Genomic DNA, 13,160 nt, shown 5'->3' on the forward strand with positions numbered 1-13,160 from the left:
TAGCCATGATACAGGTACAGTCCCGCCGCGAGCTCAGGCAGGCAAATGGCATGGCATGCTTGTATATCGTATGAAAGAGCTTTGCACACGAAAAGCAAGATCTATGGGGCCTGTAACACAAAGCTTAGCAATGATTGTAGAAAAATTTTCTACGTTTGATTGTATTGACTGTAATGTACAATCAATCTAGAAAATCGAGTCTATGATTAATCGTTAACTTTTGAGTTACCCGACTCTAATCTCGCGTTGTAGAGGTTTGCGAAAGGTGTCTGATATCATTTGTCCACGGCCTTGCTGAAAAGCAGCTTCTAGCTGAAAGCAGGCTTTTTAACCGTGATTAAATAAAGTGCAAAAAATGCAAATACAAAGGAATTATGCAAATTTGTTTTTATTTGGTTTTACTATTATTATTAGAATGAAGGGCAATTTGATCAACTGGTAATAGTAAGACCGAATCATGTTGAACCAATAGTCTATTAGATCAACTGGCTGTAGATCAAAGGGTAGTTAATATTATTATTAATTCAGTAAAATCATCATTCAGTCCTGCCAGGATAGCATTGAATCCCTTCTCAATTCAATGCAAGTGAGCAGAAGTTAGGGGAAGGTATTTTCATAAACTTGAACCAGCCAAAACATCCACCGACGATATATACTTTTCCCAAAAGGTCTTTACCCTGTTACCCTCCGTATCACTTTCATTTACAGTTTGCTTTGGGAAAGACCCATGACTCGACATGTGCTCGATGGCTACACCCTCAAACAGCTTTTTCAGTTTTGGTCCGTTAATAGGAAGTGTAAATAACTCTTCTTTAACCTGTCTGACATCTTCTAATGTCCTCGTAGTTTCATGGACCTCTCCCTTAAGTGCTTCGTCAAGTATCTTTATTTCATTTTCATATTCGTTTTTTAGATTTTCCATGTTCTTTAGCAATTTTTCGTTTCTATCAGGATTGTATTGCTCATGGTTGATTGCCATACTCAGATGGTCAACTATGGCATCATTGTATGGAACAAGAGCAGTTTGTTTAAGAAAGGAGCCAAATTTAGCGCCAGCTTTGATAATGGCCTTTTGTTCCTTTCGCAAACCTTCAACATGCCTGTCAATATCAGCTAACATTGATTCCTTCATTTCTTTCAGATTGGAAAGTTTCGTATATTCAGTTTTCATAATTGTAGAAAAAAAATCATTTTCTATGAGTTTTGTCTCGTAGGTGATGTGCATATGCTCTTTGTACCCGTGGGTGCAATGTTTGCATTTTCCGCCAAGTAAAGATTTGCAAAAAAGGAGTTTTTTGCTACCGACCAAGATGCCAATTATATTGGGAATGTGACAACGATCATGACAGATTGTCTTGTAGTCTACCTGTTTTTCCTTTGACTCGCCAACTTGGACATACCTGATGCATGCAGGGGCAGTACACACTGTTCTGTTATATTCCAGTTCTTTTCTTTCAATGTCATACACTTTGATACTTTGACATTCTTGCAATGGATCGATTTCTTGATCTGCCTCAAGAACTCTCTTTTTAATTTCTTCACCTAGCTCAAGATTTTGAGTTATTAGGTTTGTTACATCTGCTAACGGTTTAGCCATTACTAATATGGTTCTACGGGCATTATTCATTCCAATGGTTTGTTTCAAATCGTGCGGCGTCATATTGACAATGTACGATAGGAGACGTCCTGTTTCTTTGACAGACTTATTCCAACAACTCGACATTGTGGCAATTTCGTGTTGGTTGAGCTGGATGCCATTCTTACTGCAGGCAAGAGTAAGGAACGACTCGTTATCGAAAAAAAAGCTGTGTTCAAATTTTGCTGTGAGATCAAATCTGCAAGACGATAGCTCTTTAATAAGAATAGGCAATGAGTCACCCGGGGTGTAAGAGGAATACCGAGCATGCGTGAAACAGAAAACAATATTGTTCCTTGCTGAATTGTGCAACTGGACAAGCAGTTCCTGGATACAGAATTGGAATGCGGGTGTAAGCCTGGTTATTGTTGGCTTGAAGAGTATGCATATCGCATTAATCTTGGAAAAGGAAGTAAGGTGGCACAGTACTTTGTCCATATTTTTTTTATCCTGTTCGGTCCCAGCTGTATCACCAATACCAGGTGTGTCAATTAAACGTAATATCTTATCCCCAATAACAAATTCATATGTCTTAGGCTCCCGAGTGCCTGATTTACCGGCCTCTTGCACTTCATTTTCATTCGGTATTCCTACCTGTATACATGTGTATTTACCATTTATATACTTTGTCAAACAGGCTGGAATCAATACTTGAAAATCATCAGCCATCGTTGCATCATTAAAGGTGGGAAAATTAAGGTAGCAACGAAACCCATTTATCCATGTTGATTTACCGACACCGGTCTCACCCAGAAGGAGAATGTTTATTTCCTTCATTTCTTCCCTGGATGTAGCCATTTTTAATACACCTTCAATACCAATAATCTGTTTAAAAAGGACGAATTCTAAGATCCGTTTGAATGTTTTGAAAAATGTAAATGACAATGGTAGAGAGATCTATACAAATTATGTATTAATTACACAATGCATACATGCAATAACGTGACATGATATAACTGATATCTTGCAAATATCTCTGTTCGACGTTTGTCAATGATTCTACACCTTCGATTATGTTTTAAGTAGTTTCAACGCTGCTCTTTTTGCAGCGAAAGTCGGAACCACCTATATCTCTTCCAGCAGCGTCTCATCAAGTAGCATAATATGAAATAATCCACCAGAATGAATTGAAGTTTGGAGGAATAGCAGGCTCTTCTGTAATAGAACAAAAAATGTTTAGGTTTAGAACATAGCGCCTGATTAGGATATCATGTAATCTCTTTCAATTAACATGGTTAATGGGAAAATGTATACCTTTTTTCGCTGCAGTTCTTGTCTATTTGTGGTCGGCTACGCAACCAACCTATCATGTACACCTTCCGTGATTTTCTGGTAGATATGATCAAAATTTGTGCATAACTGTCAAGTGGGGTATGTATGCCTTTTTGTGTGTGTGTTCAGAGTACCCCTTTCATAAACCCAATTATGCGGATAATAGCAGCACAATCTGGTCGTAAAATCGGAGCGGGACCAGAGTTATCCGCATTATTTTGATGTTGCAATTATCCGCATAATAGCGGCATCGGGACCAGATTTTGACTTTATGAACGCATTTCCAAAGTAATGCCGATCAGTGGCGTTAATACGGGGAGCATGGGGGGCACGTGCCCCCTCCCACCCCCCCCCCCCCAATCGGCTGACAAAAAAACGGGGAAAAGGAGAAAAAGAGGAAGAAAGGAAGAGAAACGTAGTTGGAAAGAAGACATTATTGTTCATTATAATGTTATATTATATCATAATTATGTTATGTTATATTATATAATACATTTTTTTTGGTCATAACTTTATGAAACATAATTTGCTTATGGCCTATGTCTTCATTGTTCCTGGTGCTCGCATTGTATGTTTACCGAGATATATAATCCTGTTATACTAAAACCTCCCGTTTTCAAGTCAATATAAACCAAACTGCCAAATATATTTCCTCGCACTTCGAGTTATTATTGTTTTATGTACAATAGCATGCTTCTTTTTCATGACTACTTAAAATGACTGCCCAATTTTAAGGTCTTAATATAAACATTTCCTGTCCGTGCTTACGTTCGCAGTAGTGGATCGGTGAAATATGTCTGCTCTCCAAGAATTCCTAGAATCAGTCTTTAAAATGTCCCTTTTTCTAACCTGAATATCAAAAATTTTCAGGCTCGCGCTTCGCGCTCGCAAGATTGGATTAGTGAGATGGGTATGTTAATCATGATTATAAGTGCTTTATGTGCATGTTTAGATGTAATTCTAACAAATCAGCAAGCGATTATTGGCACTCACATTAGATGGCTATGGTGAGATGTGTATACTCTTAATGGATTCCTAAAATGTAGTCCTTAAAATCTTCCTGTTTGGGGGTCAATATTTACAAAAATTTCAGCTCGCACTTCGCGCTCGCATTATCTAGCGAGACAGGTACGTATCATGATTACAAAAGATTGATTATAATGTCCCTTTTTAGGTCTGAATATCAAAAATTTTAAGCTCACGCTTCGCGCTTGCATTATTTGACCAGTGAGAGACATATCCGTTTAATGGCACTGTTCTTAAAATATCTCTATTAGGTCAGTATACCTGGCTCACTTAGTGACTCAAACAAATTTCTGGTGCCCCCTAATGCCGTGACCCACGGTACGCCACTGATGCGGATAATTGCCATGGTGCAGTCACAAGGTCACCCTTTTCCAACACAACCCCATCGGAGGGGGTGTGTGCAGTTGCCATGACGATTATCCGCCTTTTTCAGGACGGGCGCTCGTAAAAAATAGTGCGGATTATTTTCGGAGTTTGTGAACGCAATTTAAGGAGGATGGGTTTATGAAAGGGGCTTCTTCAAGAATCCAAAGGGTGCCACCTAGCATGGACCTACTGCAACCTAGGCACCATAATTTGTCATATTTCTTTTACGTCATAAGCCACGCCCACATTTCCAGATTCATTTTGTGACTTTTCAATCAGACCGCGGATCCCTATGCTAATGAGCATATTCATCCAAATCATAACGTGGCTGAATCCTCCTACTTGAAAAATTTCGTGATTCGTGAGTTTGTCTTCTTTCTCTAAGAATTTACCTGCTTTAACCCCAAGTCAAATTAAATATCATTACACCATCAAATAGAGTAAGAGTTACTTTTTCATATTGGAAATTAATTTTGTAAACAATATATTTATTAAAAAAGGGTAATTTCTGAACTGGAATTTTGCCTCAAATTTTTACTTTCTTCCTCTGCTTACTTTGGAAATCATGCAAAACGTTATTTTGAGCCTCAATCATATCTATATCACCATAAAGCTGAAATGCTGTACTTTCTCACAATGTCACTCTTGATATCTGGCACATTTTAATCGGGTCGAGTTATCACTTTTCCGTCCAAGAACAGATTTCAGAAGTTTTGGAGTGGCACGAAATCCAAAGTTCTGACTGGATAAGGGTCACAAAACAACAGGCCCTGGTAATTTGAAGTGAGTACAATATGGTAAGTGTGACATTTAGTCCAGTCAATCTAGCCAGAATAGGGGGGTCCCCCACCACTAATTGCAACACAAGATATTCCACTGAAAATTTTTTCCAGGAAGGGCCCCTAAACAACATACTAAAAGTCCCAAGAAATCCAAGCAGTGGAAATTTATGAAATTTGCATATTATGCAAATTAGCCATGAAAAATTAAAAAAGAAGGGAAATAATCCAAGGATTGCACATTAAATGTCCAAAACAATTTAATTTGAATGGAAATTCATGATAAATAACTGAATTCAATGTTTTTAATCAAAAGTGCAAAAATTTCTACCTCATTTGCATATTATGCAAATAAGCATCCTTATATGGAAAAAAAGGCCAAGATATTGTGATTTTTCTCATATAGACTGCTTGAAAACATTTCATTAATATTGACATTAATATGTTACTACTAGTATATCACTAAGCATGAAAACTCATCCCAATGCCTGAAAATTAATTTGCATATTATGTAAATTAGCCATTTAAAAAAATAGAAAATGAGAAAATTAATCCAAAGATTACAAATTAAATGTCCACAGCAAGAAATTTTGAACAAAAGTTCATGATGAATAATCAAGTTCAATGTCTTTATTTAAAAAAAGCTAGCAAATCTGCCTCATTTGCATATTATGCAAATAAGTATCCTTATATGGAAAATGTCAATAAATTTTGATTTTTATCACATTGACTGCAGTGAAAACATTTCAGTTTTTCAAATTAATATGCTGCTATCACTAAGCATTCGAATCTATCCTAATATGATTTATATTCAAGGAAAAATACTCGAAATATGTTCGCTTCCTAAGCCGCGTTGTTAGTCTGACAAGATGATGGAATTGGCAAGAACAAAGCACAGTATTTGAATTGCTCTGTAGTTTGTTAGAGTTGACAACCCTTTCTTATATGGATGGGACTTAGACTTTCCTGAAATTTCACCGTATAAACATGATAAAGGGAGGCCAGGAAAAGCAAACTTATGGCAGGTAAGATCTGATGAGTAGTCTCATTAAGAAGTGTAGCAGAGATTCCGTCTGGCCTAGTAGCTTTATGCAGGTTTTTTTCTTTAACAACTTCTTCAGTAGTCTGGCTACACCTGCTTGACTAAACAATATGTTATCTGGCCATATCTGGGTCAGGAGTGGGTCCCAGGACTTTTAGATCAGCGTCATCATCATCATGAACAGTGGTGAATACTAAGACTAAAAATATTTGCCTTAATAATGTTATTTCAATTTAGTCATAGCTATTGATATTAAGGGCTCCCAACATGCTAATTGTTAGAGCCTGGATCATTGTCAATCCGGTCAAACAAATTATGTATTATAGGCTTGTCTACAAACCCTCTTTAATATGGTCCTCTTTAATGCATTGTAGCAATTCTGATCTTTACCTTACTGATGCTTTTGGAGCTCTAAAATGTACAAGCCTTCCTAGCCTTTCTCTAAAACTCTTGACATCTTCCGACACAACTTATGTCCATTGTCTCATTGAGGCAACTTGTGTCGGAAGAAGATGTGGTTAACGGTGTGTTCTTGTTAAAGTCCTCTTCATTGGCATTCAGTCTCCTATTCCCAACTTGTCGGATTTCAGTACAGAGAGTTGTATGATTGTCCAAAGTACATCTGCATGACACTATTAAAGTCAGCATTCCTCCAGAAGAACATCTTTAGTCGTACCACGATTACTAAAAGGTTTATTCCTCTGGATAACCTCACAGTATACCCATGAGTAACACATTGTGGCAAATAAATCCTGGAAGTGGTATACACTGTCTAACCAATGTTGGATGGAATTTGATGGTGATGCTAAGGGTGTTCCATTATGTTGTGTTTTTGTTGGAAAGGCAATCAACAGTCATCCATCTGGTTTGTTCATTATCTCACTGAGGAATATCTGTTTACCATAAATATCAGGAAATTAATATTATTATTTGCATACGACTTACTTAGAAACCATAGCTTTAATATTTGGAGATGGTTGCCATAGGAAATTTATCAAAGAGGAAAGAACAGAAAATGGATGCTTCATCATGAAGCAGCAACTGGATTCAGCAAGAACTTCTTATCACGATTCCTGTGTCTGAGAAAGATGCCTATAATGCATTTTAAGCCTTCATCATTAATTTATGAATGGCTTTCATGTCGCTCGTATAGGCAAATGCCCATTGTTACTCTTATTGGGCCGTATGCATAATGCATTTTAAGCCTTCATCATTAATCTATGAATGGCTTTCATGTCGCTTGTATATACAAATGCCCATTGTTACTCTTATTAAGCATGCCCAGAGATCTTGTGATCCAAGCAAGTACTCATATTCACCACCAAGACAAGTGATGATGATGAGTTCTTGTAAAGCGCCGGTATCCGCCTCAGCTCGGCGCTCATGGCGCTTGCTAAAAAATAGGAAATATCTCACAAATTTCAATGTCTTCAAACAGTGCTTAGGATCATCATTCAGTTCAAGTACTTTCCTAGTAATGCTACAATTGAGTTATTCTTGGGATAATGTTGGAGTGAAGAACTGAAAGGTCTTCAGGTAAGACTCAAAAGTTGGTTGTCTCTGCTCTCCTGATAAATTGGGGAAGGCTATTCCACAGCTTTGGTCCAGAGATGTAGAGGCTCTGTCACCCCAGGTTGTGTGGGTGAGAGATTCCCTCAGCAATGCTTGATCTGCTGATCCGAGACTGCGTGTTGGTCTATGCTGAGATAAGAGCTCTGATATGTAGGGTGGAGATTTATCGTTAAGCGCTTTAAATACAAGGACCCCAAGTTTATAAGCTAAGTGGTGTGCTACAAGGACCAAATATTCGAAGCTAATGGGCTTTTATTTGTACGGGTGTAACATCTTGTGTTGATCACTTGGCAATCCAGGAACTTGCTAGAGTGGACTACACTCGCAAGAAACGCAAAGTCTCTACAAAGTCAAGAAGAGAGCAAGACTTGGATGGAAATAATGAAGCATTCAAGCAGTGGGATCCATGTAGAATGGACTCATCATTGTACAATATGAGTAGGGTAACTGCTCGTGACAATAGTCAATATCAACCAAGCAGGGAGTGTAGGGAAGATCATCATGGTTAATACACATAATCTACATGGAATTTTAGAGGAAAGTATCACGTATGTGTTTCCTTGAATATTTATAACATGTCGGATGCTTATTTGCATAATATGTAAATTATACTTCAAATACTAGTACAGTATTAAGCTGATTATTAATGTACTGTATATGTCATTCTTAGTGACTACATCATATTGATCAAGACTGAAATGTTTTTATAAATGTTTTTGTGAGAAAAGTCAAAATTTCTGGATTTTTTTAGATGCTCATATGTATATGCAAATGAGGTAGATTTATTTACGATTTTTTATTTTAAAAATGAATGAATTTGTAAAACTTATCATGGGCTTCAGTTCAATTCGTATTTTTTCCTGCACTTGATGTCCAATATTTGGATTATTTTCCTTATTTGTATTTTATTATGGCTAATTTGCATAAAATGCTAATTTTGTGATTTTCCTAAATGCTTGTATATTTAAGGACTTTTAATATGGTGTTTAGGAAACCTTCATGTATTTGCCATATTCCAATTTCAATAGATTATCTACTTGCAATTTTTGAGGGATGTAACACCATTTTTTTATTTTATAACGTATAAGATAAATTTATTTGCATAATATGCAAATTATACTATAGACACTAAGCTGAATACAAATGTATTCAACATCCTTAGTGATAACAGCATGTAAATTTCAACATTAATGAAATTTTCAAGAAGTTAATGAGAGAAAAATCACAATACCTTGACATTTTTCCATATAAGGATGCTTTTTTGCATATTATGCAAATGAGGTAGATTTTTTTTGCACTTTTGACAAAAAAACATTGAATACAGTTATTTATCATGAATTTTCGCTCAAATTATATTGTTTTGGACACTCAATTTATAATCTTTGGGCTATTTTCCTTATTTTTCTAACTTTTTATGGCTAATTTGCATAATATACAAATTTCATAAATTTCCACTGCTTGGATTTCTTGGGACTTTTAGTATGTTGTTTAGGGGACCTTCCTTGAAAGCATTGCAGTGGAATATCTCGTGTTGCAATTAGTGGTGGGTCAAACCCTATATTGACTGGACTAATTGGAGGGGATCAGTGTAGGAACGGTTGGAATTTGAGTGGGTGTGTAGTCTCTTTGACCAATCAGAGTGTATTATTCTCATTTCATGTTGTAAATTATTGATGTTTTTGAAAACGGTATATAATTTCTTCGTCTTTTTCTTACTATCATTATTATTCTTTTTCTTCTTCTTCTTTTCTTCTTCTGTTATCTTCTCTGTTGTCTTTTCTCTTTTTCGTCTCCCTCTCACTTTTCCCTTCTTCTTCTTCCTTTTTTTTTCTTCTTCTCCTCCCCTCCTCTTCACGTTTCAATGATTGTCTTGCAATATTTCATTGATGCTCCTTTTCCATATATATTGTTCGTTATACACTGATTTTAAAATGTTTACTTTGTCATTCGTATGTTCCACACGGCCCCAATGGAAATCAGTCTGTGAACTGTTTGGGCTTTTTAACCGTGTATAAATAAAATAAATCTTATCTTATCTTATCTTATTCTCGTTTTCAAGCTGCTAAATGTACATGGTCAATGATAAGTCTGATCTTGACCCGATATACCTAATTCTTATTTTCAAACCTATTTCATTTTTAAACATACATGTTCAGCTTTGCCATGATCTAGAAATAATTTGGACTTAAACAAAAATAAAGTTCGAAAATAATAATTTTGTAACATGTTTTAGATCAAAAGTTTCACGTACATTAAACGATTTTTAAATAAATTCAAACACACAACCTAAAGGGATAATTTTTATACTTTACAATGATATCAAAATCATGAAACTTGATATAAATTTAAAGCAGCACGGTCCAAATAAAAAGAGGCGATTTTAGTTCGCACCAAACCTCTCTATTAATGAATGTCACCAGGATGAATGAAGCTACTTTTTTGATGACCTGCCAATTGACTCTTTTCTATTATACTGAATGAATATGTCATATTTGGTTTCAAATTGAAGCTAATGAAAATATTAAAGTTAATGTACGGTTTCATGACACAAAGGAATCGTCCAGATCAGAATAAGGTCATAAAAAGTAGAATTAGGTAAAAAAAATATATAAGTGTTTCACATAATGCAGAACATGTTTTAAATACAAAAGTCAAGTATTATTTGCATTTTTAATGGAGCTTAATCATTGTGTATATATTAGGAATGGGTTTGATGCTAACTTGTCATCTTTGAGCAGGTTTTTTCTTAGTTTATGAACCCCGTCCACTTTTCACATATGTATATGCATCTTTATTTGGACGGAATATGACCTGCATGTATTTAATAGAATTAACATAATTTGTAAGAGAACCACTGTACTGCAATTAGAACCAAGTTTCATATAGAAGTCAGAATCTTAGCAAATCTTTCTCAGTTCTTAGAAAAGGGAAGTATAAGATAGCTAGTACCTTATGGGGGGCATGATGGCACCCCCCCCCCCCCCTGATCTCGGCCGCTGTTCGCGCGATCGCGCCGAAATTATATAGGCATGTGCATTATTTTACCACATAAACTGCAAGTCAGTATAAAAACACCCAAACTCACATAAAATCTTCATTTTCTCCCCCAGATATCATCTTTGTAATCTTATTTAAAGGATTTTTTCTAATGTATTTTTATTTTCAGAATATCTTATGTATTTGTTTTTCCTCTTTTTTTCGATGGAAATTATTACAGACGATTGATCACATAAATTAAATCATGGGTCAATTTAGCGGACCAATTACAATGGAAAATAATCATCCTTTAATGAATTTCATCCCCCGTAGACTTTATACACAAAGTATACAAAACCATTTTCAGCAGAGCACTTTCTCATAAAAAGTTATGTGGCGTCGCGACACTATCATCCCTTTACTCGTACGTCACAAAGTTGGTATTAAAAAATGCGCGAGATTTTAAACAAAAAAGTCATAAAATTTCGCGTCACCATCATTTTGCGTTTTGGAAATATTACGCGAAGCGTTGAGGGGAGGGGGCATGATGCACCTCAGTCCTTTTAAGGTTAAAGCAAATTTATCTTTGTGATAAAAGCTATCAATACACTCTTCTAACCTAGGAATTAGATATGAGTCAATTTTAGTTACTATACTGCATTTGACTTTTTGGTAATGAATGCAACATCTCTGAGAGCCTTATGAAGTTTGGACCCATTACCATGATTACGAAAGCAGAACTCCAACTCTTCTGACTCGGTTCGATTATATCCGATTATCTAATTTAAGTGTATTTTTTCATAGTTTCTATTGTGTCATTATCTAAACCGTATTTCCTTATTCACGATTTCCAACTTGCTTAGAGTGAGCCTATAAGGAGTCTATAACAACAGGGATCGGATGCTGATTTTTTTTTTTTTTTTTTTTTTTACAAAGGAGCGAGTACCTCTTCTTGTTGGCTTAAAGCTAAATGATAGTATTTGCAGTGAAACACTAATTTCGGGAGAAAGTCTGTAAAACCAAGGTTAAGTATGACTATATCATCGTGGATCTAGATATGGTACAGTTACATAAACTGAACTTTGTAAAATCATAAAATCTAATCTGAAATACGATCACACTGAAGATCGCCAACACAGATAGGCACACGTGGGACAGTATATTATTATTGCTGGAATAAAGACCCGACGGAAGTGACCGAATCCGTGCTTATTTTGCTTATTTTTCAGCAATTACACAGTTTCTTCCAGAATCCTTTGGCACATATTTTGTATTCATACAAACAGACACTTGGGTGGTCATTATATTAGATACGGTAAAAAAAAATCACTTTGAGATCGTTACCAGAACTGGAATTTATCTTTAACACTGCTAATACCACAATTATCTCTAGAGTAGGATAATAGTACCATTGTCCACAGAACAGAGGGGGCCACAGTCATAGTCACAATCTTATAGGTTCAATCCAAGCAAGTTGGGAATCGTGAATATGGAAATACAGTTTGTATTACATCGCCTGAGATGGTCGGTTTTCAAATGAGGAGACTGAGGACGTATTCCACTCACTATTTTTTATGTATTTTGTTACATTAAATACGAAATATTCAAATTTTCTCCTCATTGTCAAATGAAAAAAAATATATTAATTCCTCCCTAAACTGGCTAAGCATGTAGAATAAGCACCGTTTAATCTTATAAGGTTCAGTCAAGTTGGTCGTTATTGTCAAATCTGTAAAAGTGAAATATTGTATAATTAAAAAAATAAAAATAAATAGTGAGTAATGGACATCATCAACTATCAAATTTGCATGTCACTGAGTTGTGCATATAACTGTTTTGTGAAAAATAAGCGAAATCTTAAAATGTCATAACTTTCGTATTTTACATCCTATTTTGATGAAATTTTCTGCAATATGCTGATTTGATTATTCTCTATCTATTTAAATCTACAATTTTCAGGGGTAGACTTGACCTTTAAGAATGCTGGGGACATTGTGTGGGTCACCTGTGAAGAACATCCAAATAGGGTTTTTTGGTGGGGGTCATTCTTAACAGCTTCTGCAATTAACTATGATGAAAGCTCTTTAGCAGTTTAGTGCGATTTGTATACTTCTTTAAGAATTTTATCGAAATCCCTTTTCATGACAGTTTATCAAAAGATACGGCACCCACTTTGCGCTTGGATTGCTAACCATAATCCTATTCATAATTACATAAACGTTTAAAATTACCCGTTTTCCGACCTTATATCAACACATTTCGCGCTCTCATTTAGGAATTAGATTGTTTAATGAGACAATAATTTCATAATTCTTAAAATACCCCTATTCAGATCGTAATATCAACAATTTTCAACTCGCAAAAGGATGATGACACCCATCCTTATCATGTTATGGCATAATGTGTTTAGAATGTCCTTTTCCTAGGTCAAAATTCTACTACTAATAAAAAATATCAACTCGCGCTTTGCTTTACGCTCGCATCACTTATA

General features: G+C 35.6%; 1 protein-coding gene across 1 annotated transcript; it reads right to left on the reverse strand.

Annotated features, from left to right (window-relative positions):
* Positions 1 to 613: 613 nt before the first annotated feature.
* On the reverse strand, positions 614 to 4,755 carry LOC135158564 (uncharacterized). Its single transcript, XM_064115450.1, has one exon. The coding sequence runs from the start codon at positions 2,432 to 2,434 to the stop codon at positions 614 to 616; it is 1,821 nt and encodes a 606-aa protein (XP_063971520.1). The 5' UTR covers positions 2,435 to 4,755.
* Positions 4,756 to 13,160: the final 8,405 nt, after the last annotated feature.

Source organism: Lytechinus pictus, unplaced genomic scaffold (genome assembly GCF_037042905.1).
Source record: "Lytechinus pictus isolate F3 Inbred unplaced genomic scaffold, Lp3.0 scaffold_56, whole genome shotgun sequence".
Taxonomy (NCBI): Eukaryota; Metazoa; Echinodermata; class Echinoidea; order Temnopleuroida; family Toxopneustidae; genus Lytechinus; species Lytechinus pictus.

What these genes read in the sequence shown, in the direction of transcription:
- LOC135158564 (XM_064115450.1), bottom strand. Translation starts at nt 2,434, where the DNA reads ATGGCTACATCCAGGGAAGAAATGAAGGAAATAAACATTCTCCTTCTG.